Source organism: Chrysochloris asiatica, unplaced genomic scaffold (assembly GCF_000296735.1).
Source record: "Chrysochloris asiatica unplaced genomic scaffold, ChrAsi1.0 scaffold00023, whole genome shotgun sequence".
Lineage (NCBI taxonomy): Eukaryota > Metazoa > Chordata > Mammalia > Afrosoricida > Chrysochloridae > Chrysochloris > Chrysochloris asiatica.
Window position 1 is genome coordinate 13,472,655 of NW_006408541.1, and position 16,282 is coordinate 13,488,936.

The 16,282-nt window shown below is 45.1% G+C and overlaps 1 protein-coding gene across 1 annotated transcript in view; it reads left to right on the forward strand.

Annotated features, from left to right (window-relative positions):
- The first annotated feature begins 200 nt into the window (after positions 1-200).
- KCNB1 (potassium voltage-gated channel, Shab-related subfamily, member 1) overlaps positions 201-16,282 on the forward strand; it is a 132,821-nt gene continuing 116,739 nt past the window's right edge. Inside the window, exon 1 of the mRNA XM_006839194.1 lies at positions 201-767. Within this exon, the coding sequence (XP_006839257.1) occupies positions 201-767 (567 nt within the window). The remainder of the gene's footprint in view (positions 768-16,282) is intronic.

The following is a 16,282-nucleotide window of genomic DNA, read 5'->3' on the forward strand; positions in this document are numbered from 1 at the left end:
CCAGCTCGGAGATTACTGACCCGCGTTCGCTTTCTGCCTCGCAGCCGTCGGGATGGAGGTGAGAAGACGGCCGTGACGCGCGGCCCCCTGCACCCCCAGCACCTCACATCGCTCCCTGCCCCCCTCCCCGCTGCGGCCGGCCTTGCCGTCGAGTGACAGAGGCCTGGGGGGCAGGGGGAGCGGGGGTGGCCGGACCAGCGATGCCGGCGGGCATGACGAAGCATGGCTCCCGCTCCACCAGCTCACTGCCACCGGAGCCCATGGAGATCGTTCGCAGCAAGGCGTGCTCACGGCGTGTCCGCCTCAACGTCGGGGGCCTGGCACACGAGGTGCTCTGGCGCACCCTGGACCGCCTGCCCCGCACACGACTGGGCAAGCTCCGTGACTGCAACACGCACGACTCTCTGCTCGAGGTGTGCGATGATTACAGTCTGGACGACAACGAGTACTTCTTCGACCGCCATCCAGGCGCGTTCACCTCCATCCTCAATTTCTACCGCACAGGGCGCTTGCACATGATGGAGGAGATGTGCGCCCTCAGCTTCAGCCAGGAGCTCGATTACTGGGGCATCGACGAGATTTACCTGGAGTCCTGTTGCCAGGCCCGCTATCACCAGAAGAAAGAGCAGATGAACGAGGAACTGAAGCGCGAGGCCGAGACCCTCAGGGAACGCGAGGGCGAGGAGTTTGACAACACGTGCTGTGCAGAGAAGAGGAAGAAGCTCTGGGACCTCCTGGAGAAACCTAACTCCTCTGTGGCTGCCAAGGTGAGTTTGAAATCCAGGAGCAGGGGCCGCTGAACTGGGGGCTTTGGCTTAGTCCTCAAGTCGAGGACCGGATCTGGGGGCCTTCGTTCCCAGAGATGAAGACCAGGAACTGGGAGGGAGCGCTATAATTGAGTCCTCCAAAGTGTGAGAACCAACTCCTTCAGACTTTTCTATGTGGCGTTGGTCACCTCCATTCTTTTATCGTTCAAGAATTTATCCCCTTACTTTGTTGGAGAAAAACCATGACAAAATAGCAGGCATGGAAAAATAGATAAGAAAGAGTCTGGAGGAATAATAAAGCTTTGCTGAGATTGAGTAGAGTTTGGTTTGGTCTACCCTATGTAAGTCTTCTGCGGAAGATCCAGGCTGGAGATGGGCCGTCCTGCGATTTTAGTACACATTCCTGTATTTATAATGCCACTTTGCCCCCTGAAAGGAGTTAAAGCGGCTTACAGATACTCCGATATTGTCAGGTAGTTTTAACAAGAAAAATGAGGCAAACGAACTTTGAGGGGTGGAATGGGAGCTTGCACAATGCAGGCAGTCCGCTGCGGATGCTTGTGGGCGAGGGGTCGACGTTGTTGTTATTTATGTAGTTGCGGAGTTTATTACAAGCATGGTTTGATGTAGCTTGCAAAGATGCTTTCGCTGTTGGAAGAAGATGTAAATTTCAAACAGGAGAGCAAATAACCCCAGGTGGAAACAGGCTGGATGCAGAAAGAGTTTGAGCACAAAGGGTGGGCCAGGGTAGAAGTGTGTGTGTGTGGAGGGGTCCTACGTGCTGCTAGATAAAAGTTAGAGGCTGTCAGGAGCTGAGAAAGGATTGGGGTACTGGTCAGTCCAGGAGGCTGTTTGTTTGTGAGTCCTTGCTCTGTGTTAGTCTGGCATTCAGGGGTGCCTCAGAGAAATGAGTGCCACTGTGTTGGGTGTTGGGCTGACGGGACTTGGGAGGAACCCAGAGAAGACAGAGTTGATGTAGACATTCAGGCAGATCAAGGAGGGAAAGATGGGGGCCTGAAAGGGGGCTTTATAGTTGTTTGGTACAGTCTAGTTGATTTCAACTCAGCAATCCCATGTGACAAAACAGAACTGATGGACACAGGAGCAAACTGTCAGTTCTTTTTCCCACAGAGTCGCTGGGTGGCTTCAAACTACCTACCAACCATTATTAGGTTAGCAGCCAACTGCTTAACTGTTTGCATCGCTAGGAATTTTTAGATAAACATATTCATGGCAAAATGATGAGGGAAGAGGAAGGCTACACATTCAGCCATAATTTTAACTGAGGGCTGGCCTCCTTCTGGGGGATTCTTTGTGGTCCCTTCATTGCAGGTTCAGGTGTAGAGGGGAGCGACTAGGTTCTTTCCCCAGATCTGGCTGCTGGGGAACCAGTAGATACAGAAGTGGGTGGCCAGTAGGAGGTTGGAGAAGCCCTGCCTGGTCTCTTCCCTCTGTCAATTTTAAGAGGACCTGAGGCACCTGGGCCTGCTTTCCTCCTCTGAGTCAGTGGTTCCCTCTGCCCATAAACTTGCCCCAGGTTTTGTGTACAAAACGGCTTCCTCTTAAGGCAAAGTCACTCACTCTTAACCGGCTTAGGATCAACAGATTTATTTTGCTATTTTCAGGCCTCCCCCCACCCCACTCCTTCCCCATTTAGTCCCAAACGTGACTCTCTATCCTCCTTGCCTTGTCCCTAAGACATGAGACTAAGGGACATGGAAGGGACTGGCTTGATCTTCCGGAGAAGTGGATCAGGGGTTGTGTTTGGGTTGGCATCATGAAGCAAAGCAGGGAGCTCGGTCTTGCAAGAGGCGTTGTTGGTGAATGTTTGTGAATAGACAACCTCTCCTGGGTTAATCCACTCTCAGGGGACGAGCTTGGTGACCTCTCTGTGATCCCAGGTGGGGGCTGTCAGCTCGGATTCCTGGCAGATGGATAGTCTAGGATTTTCTGCAGCCAGAGCTGAAATGGGGAGAGAGACAGGCTTGATGGTCCTCAATGTAGAAATCCTGACCTGCCACTTTTCAAACACCTACTACGTAACCATAAGGAGCTCTGATAGCGTAGTGGTTATGAATCATGCTGCTAACCTCAAGGTCGGCAGTTCGAAACTCCCAGCTGTTCTGCAGGAGAAAGATGAGGCTTTCTGCTCCCGTAAAGATTTGCAGCCTTGGAAACCCTGTGCAGGGTCACTATGAGTCAGAACCAACTCCACGGTACTTTACAACAACAGCAACAACACAACTACGTAACAACAACAACTATGCAACACCAACTCTGCTACTATCCCTCCTTTTACAGACTGGGAGACTCAGAGAGGTTAAGTAACTTGGCTAAGGTCACACAGCAGGCCAAGAGGTGCTGTCACAAATTCAAAGCCAAGTATGACTTTGAAGACCCTGTTCTTTCCATCATGGTTAAATGCCAACACCCGCTCCCTGGTCTCTCTGCTTCCAAGGTTGCCCTGTGCCATCCCTTCTCCATACAGAAGCAAGTGAGCTTTTCAAAATGTAAATTGGATCACATTATTCATCGGTTTAAAATCCTGCAGGGATTTCTCATCATACTCAGACTAAAATCCAAACTCTTCACCGTGGCAGACCAGGCCTTCCAGCAGCCAGCCCCATGAACTCTCTGAGCTCAAATGGTGTCCTGTTGTCCCCACTGACCTCCTTGCTGTTCCCAATAGAGGCCAGCTTCATCTCACCTCAGGGCCTTTGCACTTGCTGCTCCTGCTACGTGGGTCATTCTTCCCTAAATTGTCCTCCTTTTCATGAGGGTTACTGCTCAAATGTCCCCTCAGCAGACTTTTCCTGAACCCTGCCTAAAACATCCTCTCTCCCATGCTTCTCTATCATATTGCGCTGTGTGTTTCTGCAACAGGCCTTAAGCACGATCTGAAATTGCTTTCATTTCCTTGTCTTTTTCTCTTGCTTCCCCCCATGAGAAAGTGAGTGCCGTAAATTGCATTCACTGCTCTGTTCCCAACTCCCACCCTGGTGCCTGCACAGAAGAGCTGCCAATAACTGCATGTGGAATGAATAAATGAACCATCCATCAGTCACTGAGGTTCTTGGTTTTGGAGATATGTCACTCCTTCCTCGCTGCCCACCTGTGACCCAGATCCCTGTGCCTCCGGCCTCTTGCAATCATTTGTACTCTACCCACCTCATCTCTAATCATCCCCCCTAACTTGGATGTATTACTTGTCAGGACAGAGGCCTGTGGAAAATTCTTTAGAGGCCACAGAGAGAGAGAGCGGCCGCTGGGCCTTTTCTGGGTTATAAGGTTAAGAAGTGGCCCTTATCTCATATACTTAAGAGCAAGGGCAGACCCAAGTTCCAGTCCCAGCTCCACCACCTCCCTATATCTTAGGCATGTTCCTCACCTCTCCCTGCCCCAGGCTCCCACTTGTAAAATGGAGATAACAGACCCACCTTGCCGGCCTCCTGAACTCAGCTCAGTGCTCAACACAGAGATGGGTGCTGTTGCTATCAATGATAAGAAACAGAGTCCTTTCTCTAGGACTGGTGGGCTGTGCTGCAGAAAAACCTTTTCCTTCTGATAGTGGCACTGGAGCGGCTGAGTTGATGCCGTTAATAATTGATGGGCTGTTCTGGCAATGTGGACACAAAGCACAGGTCCTGGGATAGGCCGTCAGGGGAGCAAAAATCAAAGTCCATTAGGCGAAAGGCAGTGTGATTGATTCTTGTTTGGAAGCTGGGGTCAGTCCCAGTGGGCTTACAATGTTGTAATACTGGGGCCACCATTGAGTTTCTGCTTTCTCAGAAAAGGCAGCAGGGCTCCTCTCAGGAGGGGAGACAGAATGATTTATCAGGTCTGGAATGTCTGTATTCCCTAGAACAGTTTAGGGGTTAAAGCTCTGAGAGAATTTCCTAATTTCCAAAACTGTTGTTGAGTGAGTTCCAACTCGTAGCGACGCTGTATGGGGTTTCTGAGGAGCAGCTGGTGGATTTGAACTGCCAACCCTTTTACTACAGTCCAGTATTTGTCCTATAGTGCCACACCCAGACTCCCAGTTTCCAGAGTAGCTGCTGTTTATTGTTACGGGCACTGATTTTAGTTGTTATTGTTGGTAAGTGCCATTGAGTCAGTTCTGAAACTGTTTAGGGTTTCCAAGGAGCAGCTGGCGAGCTTGAACCGTCGACCTTGAAATTCAAATTGACCTTGCAGTGTAGCACATTAATCCACAGTACTATTAGGGAGTGTTGGTGGTGGTGGTTATGTGCTGTGGAGTTGGTTCCAGGACAGGGTTTCCGACCCCATACAGCGTCGCTGTGAGTCGGAACTGACTCAACAGCACTTAACAACAGTTTTGGAAATTAGGAAATTCTCTCAGAGCTTTAACCCCGAAACTGTTCTAGAGAATGCAGACATTCCAGACCTGATAAATCATTCTGTCTCCCCTCCTGAGAGGAGCTGTAGCTCTTTACGGGAGCAGAAAGCCTCATCTTTCTACCGTGGAACAGCTGGTAGTTTCGAATTGCTGACCTTGAGGTTAGCAACCCAACTCATAACCACTATGTCACCAGAGCTCCTTCACTAGGGACTAAGGGTACTTTATATCCACATTCTTATTGAAATCCCTGCAGCAATCCAATTAGATAAATGTGCCAGTTAAGGATTCTTTGGGCTGTAGGTCACAGAATAGAAAATACAGAACAGCTTCAATAAGGAGGAAGATGCTTCATCTCACAAAACACAAAGTCCTAAGGTTGAGTTAATGGTTTGAAGGTGCCATCAGGATGCCAGAATTTCTTCATCTTTCTGCTTCTTCAACCCCTGCAGGTGTTAATACCCCATATCATGAGATAGCTGCCCAGTGCCAGGCTTCAAATATAGATACAGTGAAACCCGTCCATTGGCCTCCTTTTTTATTCCGAGAGAAAAACCACCAGTAGACTTCTCCTTAAATCTAATTGGCCAGGATCCGGTCACATGCTCATACTCTAGCTGCAAGGGATCCTGGGAAAGCAAACGTCGTCTCGCATTTTCAGGTGAGGAGACTAGATTTCATAGCGATATTAAGACCCTTTCACAGAACAAGAAATGAAAAATGTTGCCTGAGGGTCCACAGTTAAATGTTGAGTAAATAATTGTCAAAGGAATGAAAATGGCAGAGCCGTGGATTGAACCTAGGTACTACTGATTCCCAAGCCTTTTTTTTTTCTTAATCCTAGAATCTTGGACAGGTAGTTTGAGCTCTCTGAATCTAAGTGACCTCATCTGCTAAATGGTGGTGATAGTGGGGCATGTATCTTTGGACTGTTTGGACAATTCAGTGAGATTTCAGATGTGAGTGTGATTTGCAAATGGAAAGTACCTTATAAATGTGAATTCTTACTTTTCTGACATTCAAAAGTGGGAGCGACCTTTTTTTATGATGGCAGGGTAATCAGTATTTTGCCCATCATGGATTTGATTCATGACTTGTGTTTTAGAGTTCAACAGATCTAGGTTCATTTCCTGGCTCCATCACTTACCAAGGATGATCTTGGGCAAGTTCCTTACTTCTCACAGTCCATTTTCTCATCTAGAAAATGGGAATTACAATGAAGCCAACTGCGTAGGGACATTAGGAGATAATCTACATCAAGAGTTTAGTCCAGGGCTTGGCACGTGATTATTAGTGTGATCATAGAATCCCCTCTATTCTAGCTACACCTCAGGTTGGCAGCAGCAACTCCTATGTTAATGTTGATTGTGGGGTCACTGCTATACCCCTTTCAGATTTCATACCTCTAGTATGATGAGGCCTCTACTTCCTTGACCTGAATCAGAAGGATTCATATGTTATCATGAATAATATTGAGAGGAACCACCTCTCAATTGTGAGGTTCCTTCAATCTTATAAATTGTCTGATGAGGATCTTGCTGAAAAAAATATATCTGAGGTTCAGAATCTTGGCTGTGGATCACATCGTCTTGGGTTTGAATCCCAGCCCTACTACTTCCTAACTCTGGACTTTAGGCAAAGAACTTCACCTCTCATGCCTCCATTTCCCAATCTGTAAATGAAGAAGATGATGGAATTGTTGAAGGAGTAACTATGTCAGTGCCTGTGAGACACTACTTGGTAAACCCAGTATCCCCATTGATAAAAGGAAACCCAGAGGCTCAGAATGGTTTAGTAACCTGCTTGGGGTCACATAGCAAGTAAGTTAAAGGTCAGGGACCATCCCCAGACCTTTCTGGCTCCACCAGAACCCTCACCAAGTCTCAGGGATTTTCTTACTCCTTCAGGAAGCTTGATCCAGATATATCTTGGCAGTTGGTTTCTCTGGGCTTTTGAGGAGCTTTGATGGGCTGGAGAATGCAAAAAAACGCATAGGAAGGGAAAGTACTGGCCAGATGAACAGAGTGGCCAAAACTTAATTAACTGGAAGAGAACAAGCATGCATTAGGCACCAACTCCATATCCAGAACATTGTGTACTTCTCTACACTTGATAGCTTCATGGTGGGAGTCCTGGTTTGGGAGCTGGATCACCCAAGTTAAAGGAGTTAATGCCTCTACTAACTAATCATGTGATTTGGGACAAACGATTGCACCTCTCTGTGCCTTGGTTTCCTCGCTCATAAAATGGAGATGATAGCAGTGCCTGTCTCACTGAATTACTTTGAGAATCAAGTGAGTTAATGCAGACAATAAAACCAAAACCAAACCCAGTGCTGTCCAGCTGATTCCAACTCATAGTGAACGTGTAGAACCGAGTGGAACTAGTCCACAAGATTTCTGCGGCTGGAAATCTTTACAGAAGTAGCCCACTTCATCTTTTCCCCGCTGTGCGGCTAGTGGGTTCAAACCACCAACCTTTCAGTTAGCAACCGAATGCTTTTCCCACTGTACTCAATATATACAATAGTAAGTTAGAAGAATAACTTAGAATATAGTGCCTGGCACATAGAAAGTCCTCAGTAATTGTTAAGTGCTTTTGAAACATTGTCATCTCATTTAACCCTTGTAAACAAGCTCCTTTAAAAACAAAACAATAAAAAGTTTTATTCTCACAAGGTGGTACATGGTTACTTGTAAGGTGAAGGTAACTAACTTGCTCAAGGTCAACAAGCACTTGGGGCAGAATAGAGACCTCCTCTGATAAGGCAGATGTGGTCTGGGCCCCACCCATGTCCTCTTAGCTCTTACCATTTCAGACCCATGTAGTTCAAACTCCTCACCAGCCGCTTCTCGGAAACCCTATACAAGGTCACTATGAGTTGGAATTTAACAACAACAACAAAGTCCCACTCCCAGCTACTGCACCTGCACTTCTTGGTCTGGAGACTTTTTCTGGCCACTGAAGTCTAGCATAATACAAGCTGGACTGCAACATCAGTTTGAACTGCAAATCCAGCAGTTCAAACTCATTAGATGCTCATCAGAAACCCTATACAGGGTTGCTATGAGTGGGAACTGACTCGATGGCACTTAACAACAACAACAACAACAACAATAACACCCCTCTGGGAGCATCCCTGAGCCATTGACTGATGGAAGAAGGTGAATCAGTTCTCCAGCTCCCTCACCCCTGGGTCTGGGGCAACAGCTCAGAGATGACTGTGCTAAACCATCTCCCAGAGGGGCACAATGGGATTAGGCTCCAGTTGTGGATAAAACAGCCTGCTTGGCTTCTTCCATGTTTCACATTCCCACTCTTCTGCGTTTTCTGAGAACACTTCCCACAGATACCTTGTACTCAGATTCTCATCTTATGACTTACTTCTGGGGGAATCAACCCAAGACATGTGGGGAACTTCATTTACTTAGTGTCCTGGTACTGTGTTCTGGTTTAAGGGGGCATCTATATCCTTAGCAAGGATTGGCTTATATTTAAAAAAGAAATCCCAGGACTAGCTAGGCTAAGTCAGTGTCATAGTCGTCTTTTGGATAAAATAACAACTGGGAGACTGGGAAGCTCAGCCATTGAAGATGATCACATGTGAATGGAGCTTTTGGCACAGCATCTGGGATCAAAGGGTGCCCGTCTGGATTAGCTGCTATTAGAATTGATCCTCAAACAATCAGGCACACTCCCACCCACTGCACTCTGCACTTGCTGTTCCTTCTACCTGGAACACTCTTCCTGCAGACAGTCACAAGATTCACTTTCACCTTGTTCAGGTTTTAGCTCAAATGCCATCTGTCCTGTGAGGCCCTTCCTGATCACCCTACATAGAATGGCGCCCTCCTGAACTCTCTACTCCCACGTCCTGCTTTATTTTTCTCCATAGCACTTACCACCACCCAGCATGTTGTTGTTAAGTGCCGTCAAGTCGTTTTCAACTCATAGCGACCCTGTATAGAGTTTCCAAGGAGTAACTGGTAGGTTTGAACTGCCAACCTTGTGGTTCGAAGTCCAGTGCCTAGAATAGCATCTTATTATTCAATTAAGCAATTACTTTCTTTCTCACCCACTTTAATATACGTGTCTAATAATAGGGATTTCTGTCTGTTGTGTTCATTGTTGTCTCCCCAGGGCCTAGAACAGTGTTTTCCATGCTTAGTGGTGGATGGATGTATGGAAGATGGATGGATAGATGGATGAATGGGTAGATGATGGATGGATAGATGGATTATGGATGGGTGGATGGATGGATGAGTGGATGATGGATGGATAGATGGGTGGGTGGGTGATGGATGGATAGATGGATGGTGTTATCCAAGAGATAACAGGGATACATACTAATTGATGAAAAAGGAATTTGTTCTCAAACTTGGGAACTTTTGTTGTTATTACTAACACATTTCTAAAAGACTGAGTCTTATTTGCTTCTGCCGTGTTCCAGATGCAGAAAGTCTGATTTCTCAACTTTAGCACTATTGCCATTTAGACTGGATCATTCTTTGCTGTGAAACTGTCCTGTCTTTGAAGGGTGTTTAGCAGCATCCCTGACTTCCTCCCACTAGATATCAACTGCCCTAGTGCGGATAACCAAAAATATCTCCAGACATTGTTAAATATCCCTGGAGGACAAAATCACCCCTTGTTGTGAATGATTCAGGGCTGGTCTAGAGGATGGTGGGGAGCTTGGGTCCCGTGTCCCTTTCAGGGGTTCTCATCTGAGGGTGAACTCAGCCACCTGAAGCTCCAGGTCACACTCGGTTGGTGGAATCATTGTCTAGAGCACGTGCTTCATTGTCCCTCAGACCTGAGTGCAAATCTGAACTCTGCCCTCTGTGTCTCATGTATTTTGGGCTTACTGCTGAATAGCCTCTCTGGGCCTCAGTCTTCCTGGCTATAAAATGGTTGCCCATCTCTTCCTCACACAGTAGTGGTGAAGATTCAGTGAATATAATGCCTGTAAACAGAGGCCCCAGGCCAGATATTCTTTGCAGAAAGTATTTTAGTCTACCACATTATTTTATTTTTTCAAAAAAATTTTTTAGTAAGGAAATGAGGGTAAATTGCTACAATTTGATGAACTTGACCTATGGATGGATGTAGTAGCTCAAAATACCAACAGAGAGGGAAGGAGTCTTCACATTAAGTATCAATGCTAACCCCTTTGAATACAGGGTAGATAGGGTTGGGCAACATAGACACTGCCCACCCAAAATGAGGGGGCGATAGAGGCACAAAGTAACTGACTTACCAGGTCCCAAGGGGGGAGTCCAGTTTAAGAGTATACCACATTATTTTTAAAAGTTTGAATTTGTTGTCAAGGTGTAACAACTTAAAGATTACACATACAAAAGTGGATTCTTGGCCTTTATTTTCTATACATGGAGTGCTCCGTTTACCGCCATGCCCACTACTCCCATTGCCTTACAGCCACTTGCTTACTGAGCTGTCAACCCTGCAGGGATGGCTGTTGAGTTTGTGGCACATGGTCAGGGTTCAGCCATTGGTGTTATACTGTTACCCTGATGGGTTTTAGATGAATGAGGCTGGGAAGGGAACTGGGCCTCCAATTAGGCCCAGTGAGGGAAGGAGTCAGTGATCAGAAGAGTCCCAATCAAAGGGACAAGGATGTTAATAAATTAGATGCTGGTATGCTGGCTGCTGTCAAAATTGGAGACCAAGGCTCAAGAGCCAATACATGGACTGGGCATTACAACTGCTTGTAGAGAACACCTGTACTCCACAAATATCCCAAGAGCGACACTTTTCACTGACTGCCCTTCCTCCACCTCATCCAAGGAGCCATCATCTCCCTCCTAGAAGATTGTAGTACCCTCCCAGTGTGTGTTCCAAGCTCTTTGCTGTAACAACTGTTCTCCATGCAACAGTGGCAGGACCCTTTTACACATATAAATCAAGACCCTGCCACTTTCTGGCTTGGTTTCAAATCCCCTGTCCGGAGTCCCTGGGTGGCGCAGACTGGTAAATGCTTGACCACTAGCAGAGAGGTTGGTGGTTTGAACCCACCTGGAGCTGCTTGGAAGACAGGCTGTGTAATCTGCTTCCAAAAGGTCACAACCATAAGAAAGCAATGGAGCAATTTCATTTTGCACACATGGGGTCACTGTGAATTGGAATCAATACATGGCAACTAACTACTAAAGTCCTATTGCACTTCAGACAATGGTTCCCACTGGGAGGCCATTTTGTCCCCTAGAAGACACTGGGCAGTATCTGAAGACATTTATGGTTGGGGAGCAGATACTATAGACATCTAGTAGTTATAGACCAGGGATGCCACTAACTATGCTTCAGTGCACAAGACGGCCCCCCACAACAAAGAATGTCAATAGTGCCAAGATTGAGACATTCTGACTTAGAATAAAACCCAGACCTGCAAGACTGCCTGATGGGCCCGCTGTCCGCAGGTTCTCATCGTGCTCCTTGCTGAGTTGGCTCCAGCCACACTGTCTCCCAGCACAGCCCACTCCGTCACCTCCTCCACGAGACCCTCCTGACCACCTGACTAAAGCAGCCTCTCACTCCACATCTGGTTACCTTCAGAGAACTGATGACTCTCAGAAATGATTGTCTACTTGTTCACCTTCTCTCACCCACACAGCAGGGATACGGCTGCTTTGTTGTTGGTATGGAGGTTGGCGTGAACCTAACCCACTGTCATTGAATTGATTCTAACTCACAGCAACCCTATAGGTCAGAATAGAACCACTCCATAGTTACTGAGGCTGTAAATCCTTACACAAACAGACAGCCTAATCTTGCTCCCATGGAGCAACTGACTGGTGAGTTCAAACTGCCCACCTTTTAGCTACCAGTCAGATACTTAACCCACTGTGCCACCAGGCTCCTTTGGCATAGAGTAGGTGTTCAAGCAACAACTCATCTGTCAGTTTGTCCCACAGACTGTTGTCTTGTGTGTTACTGTGAAACTGGACGCTCTCTCACGGGGACTTTAAAGCAGAGTTACTCATGGTGGACCGGTTTCAACTGAGCTTCAAGACTAAGACTAGGATGAAGAAGAGGCAGACTCTTTCTGAATGTTTAGCCACTGAAAACATTATGAATAATAGTGGAACATTGTCAGATATAGTACCAGAATATGAAAACATCCTGCATAGCACCAGAATATTGTCATTTATAGTGCCAGAAGATGAGCACGGCAGGTCGGAAGGCCCTGAAAATATCACTAAGGAAGAGCTGTCTTCTCAAAGTAGAGTTGACCATGATGATGCGAATAGAAGTAAAGCTTTTGGGACCTTCATTTGCTGGTGGAGCACAACTCAAAATTAGGAGAAATGTCTGCAAACATCCATTAATATTCAGAATACAGAACGTACGAAGTTTGAATCTAGGAAAACTGGAAATTGTCAAAAACAAAATGGAACTCATAAAAATCGATATCCTAGGTATTAGTGAGCTGAAATGGACTGGTATTGGCCATTTTGAATCTGACAATTATATAGTTTAGTATGCCAGGAATGACCAATTCAAGGGGAAATAACATTATATTCACCATTAAAAAGAACCTTTCGAAATCTACCTTAAAGCATAATGCTGTCTGTGATAGGATAGTATCGGTATGCTTACAAGGAAAACCAGTCAATACCACTATTATTCAAATTTACACATCAAACACAGAAGTCAGTAATGATGAAATTGAAGAATTCTACCAACTTCTTCAGTCTGAAATTGATCAAACATGCAATCAAGATGTATTGATAGTTTCTGGTGATTGGAATGTGAAAGTCGGAAACAAAGAGGAAGGATCAGTAGTTGTAAATATGACCGCAGTGATAGAAATGATGCAGGAGATCACATGATAGACTTTTGCACAACCAATGACTTATTCATTACAAATATCTTTAAAATAACATAAAAGATGACTATATACATGGACCTCACAAAATGAAATACATAGAAATCAAACTGACTACATTTGTGGGAAGAGACAATGGAAAAGCTCCATTTCAGTCAAAACAAGGCCAGGGGCTGACTGTGGAACAGACCATCAATTGCTCATATGCAAATTTAGGCTGAAGCTGCAGAAAATTAAAACAAGTCCGTAAGAGCCAAAAATATGACCTGCAACATCCCACCTGAATTTAGAGAACATCTCAAGAACAGATTTGATGCATTAGACGCTAAGGACCAAAGACCAGAAAGCATTGTGGGATGACATGAAGAACATCATACTCAAAGAGAGCAAGAGGTGACATTAAAAAGAGAATAGAGAAAGAAAAGACCAAAATAGATGTCAGAAGAGACTCTGAAACTTACTTTTCAGCATAGAGATGATGAAATGAGGTGATAACAGAGCTGAACAGACAATTTCAAAGGGCAGCTTGAAAAGACAAAGTCTAATATTATAATGAAATGTACAAAGGCCTGAAGTTAGAAAACTAAAAGAGAACATGCTCAGCATTTCTCAAGCTGAAGAAAATGAAGAAAGAAACATTCAAACCTCAACTTGCAATACTGAAGGCTTCTATGGGCAAAGTTGGAGTCCGGGTGTGGCGCCATAGGATGAGTACTCGACCTCATGGTTGGTTTGAACCAGAAAGGTTGGTGGTTTAAACTCACCAGCTTCTCCTTGGAAACCCTACACAGGGTTGCTATGAGTCAGAACTGACTCGACTGCACTTAACAACAACGACATGGGAAAACTATTGAATGATGCAGAAAGCATCAAAAGAAGATAGAAGGAATATGGAGAGTCACTGTACCAAAAAGAAATGGTTGATATTCAGCTATTTCAAAACGTTAGCATATGGTGGTGGTGGTTGTTAAGTACCGTGGAGTCGGTTCCGACTCATAGTGACCCTGCACAGGGTTTCCGAGGCTGCAAATCTTTACAGGAGCAGAAAGCCTCCTCTTTCTCCCGTGGAACAGCTGGTACTTTCAAAATGCCCACCTTGAGGTTCGCAGCACTGCGCTACCGGAGCATATAGTACTGAAGGAAAAACTCCACCATGCAATGATGGCATTGGCAAAGAACAAGGCTCCAGAAATTTATGGAATACAAATTGAAATCTTTCAACAAACTGATACAACATTGAAGGCACTAACTCATCTATGCCAAGAAATTTGGACTACAACTTACCTGGCCAACTGATTGAAAGAGGTCCATATGCGTGCCATTTCAAAGACAGGTGACCCAATGGAATGTGGAAATAATCTAACAATATCATTAATATCACATGCAAGGAAAATTTTGCTGAAGATAATTCAGAAATGGCTGCAGCAGTACATCAATAGGGAACTGCCAGGAATTCAAGCTGGATTCAGAAGAGGACATGGAACAAGGGATATCATTCCTGACATTAGATGGATCTTGGCTAAAAGCAGAGAATACCAGAAAGCTGTTTACCTGTGATTTATCTACTATGCAAAGACTTTTGACTGTGTGGATCATTAAAAGATATGGACAACATTACAAAGAATGAGTATTTCAGAACACTTAATTATGTTCATGAGGAGCCTGTATATAGACCAAGAGGCAGTCAGTCATTCACACAGAACAAGGGGGCACTGAATGGTTTAAAATCAGGAAAGGTGTGCATCAGGATTTTATTTTCACCATACATATTCAATCTGTATATTGAACAAATAATCTGAAAAACTGAATTATATGAAGAACATGACATTAGGATTGAAGGAAGATTTATTAATAATCTGCAACATGCAGATGATATAACCTTGCTTGCTGAAAGTGAAGAGGACTTAAAATACTTGCTGATGAAGATGAAAGACCACAGCCTTCAGTATGGGTTGCACCTCAATGGAAAGAAAACACAAATCCTCACAACTGGACCAATAAATAACATTATGATGAATGGAGAAAAGATTGAAGTTGTCAAAGGTGTCATTTTTCTTGGTTTCACTATTAACACTCATAGAAGCAGCAGTCAAAACATTAAACACCTTATTGCATTAGGCAAATCTGGTACACAAGACCTCTTTCAAGTGTTAAAGAGCAAAAATGTCAGTTTGAGAACTAAAGTGCACCTGACCCAAGCTATGCTGTTTTCAATAGCCTCCTATGCATGTGAAAGTTGGACAATGACTAAGGAAGATCATAGAAGACTTGATGCATTTGAGTTATGGTATTGAAGGAGAATATTAAAAGTGCCATGGACTGTCAGAAGAACAAACAAATACATGTTGAAAGAAGTACAACCAGAATCCTCCATAGAAGCCAGGATGGTGAAACTTCACCTCTCATACTTCAGACATGTTATCAGGAGGCATCAGTCCCTGGACATTATGTTTGGTAAAGTTGAGGGTCAACAAAAAAGAAGACTTCCAGTGAGATCCAGGGTTTCCACAGTGGCAGCAACAATGGGCTCAAGCATAACAATTGTGTGGACAGTACAGGCCCAGGCAGTGTTTGTTCTGTGGTACATAGGGTTACCATGGGTTGGAACCTACTAACAACAAGGTTCTCAATAAGTATTTTGATTAATAACTGAATGGAGTGTGTCTCCCTTTGGGGGCTAGGCTTGGTAGCTCAGGATTTTTCAGAGGTCTTAGAAATGCACTCTTGGCAGTGGTCCAAGACAACCTTTCCAAAATTCATTAAGGCCATGGATCTAGATAGCGTCCAAGACCTAGAACAGACTTCTTGCTCTTCTCTAATTGCAGCTACTGGTCACCAGTGTGTCCTGGTGGCTCTGGGACTTCAGCGTCCTGCCTCCTCCTCTAGGGCCTGGGTCAGTGATTTGGGGGAGACCTTTCTTCATGACATACTTCATTCTTTAGGTAGTGGTTTTTCAGGACATTTGAAACCCTTTCATCTGGCGGGTGCCCCAGCCAGTGCCTTCTCTATATGAGGGTATTCCACCAGGAAAGGACAGGGGACAGCCTCGTAGATTTGACCCTTCTAGCTACAACAGTTATAACAATTGCTACCTAACATTAATTTTAAAAATGATCACACTTGAGTTGGGAAAGTTTGCCATTTTCTAGCTGAATTCTTGAGCCAAGTGACTCTACTTCCTCATCAGTAAAATGAATCTCATTATAGCCCTTATATCGTAAGTAGGTTGTAAGGATTACATGAGGTAATATGGTGAATGAATAATGAGCCTGTAATACACACAAGGTCAATACTGTTGTTGTTAGGCGCCATCGA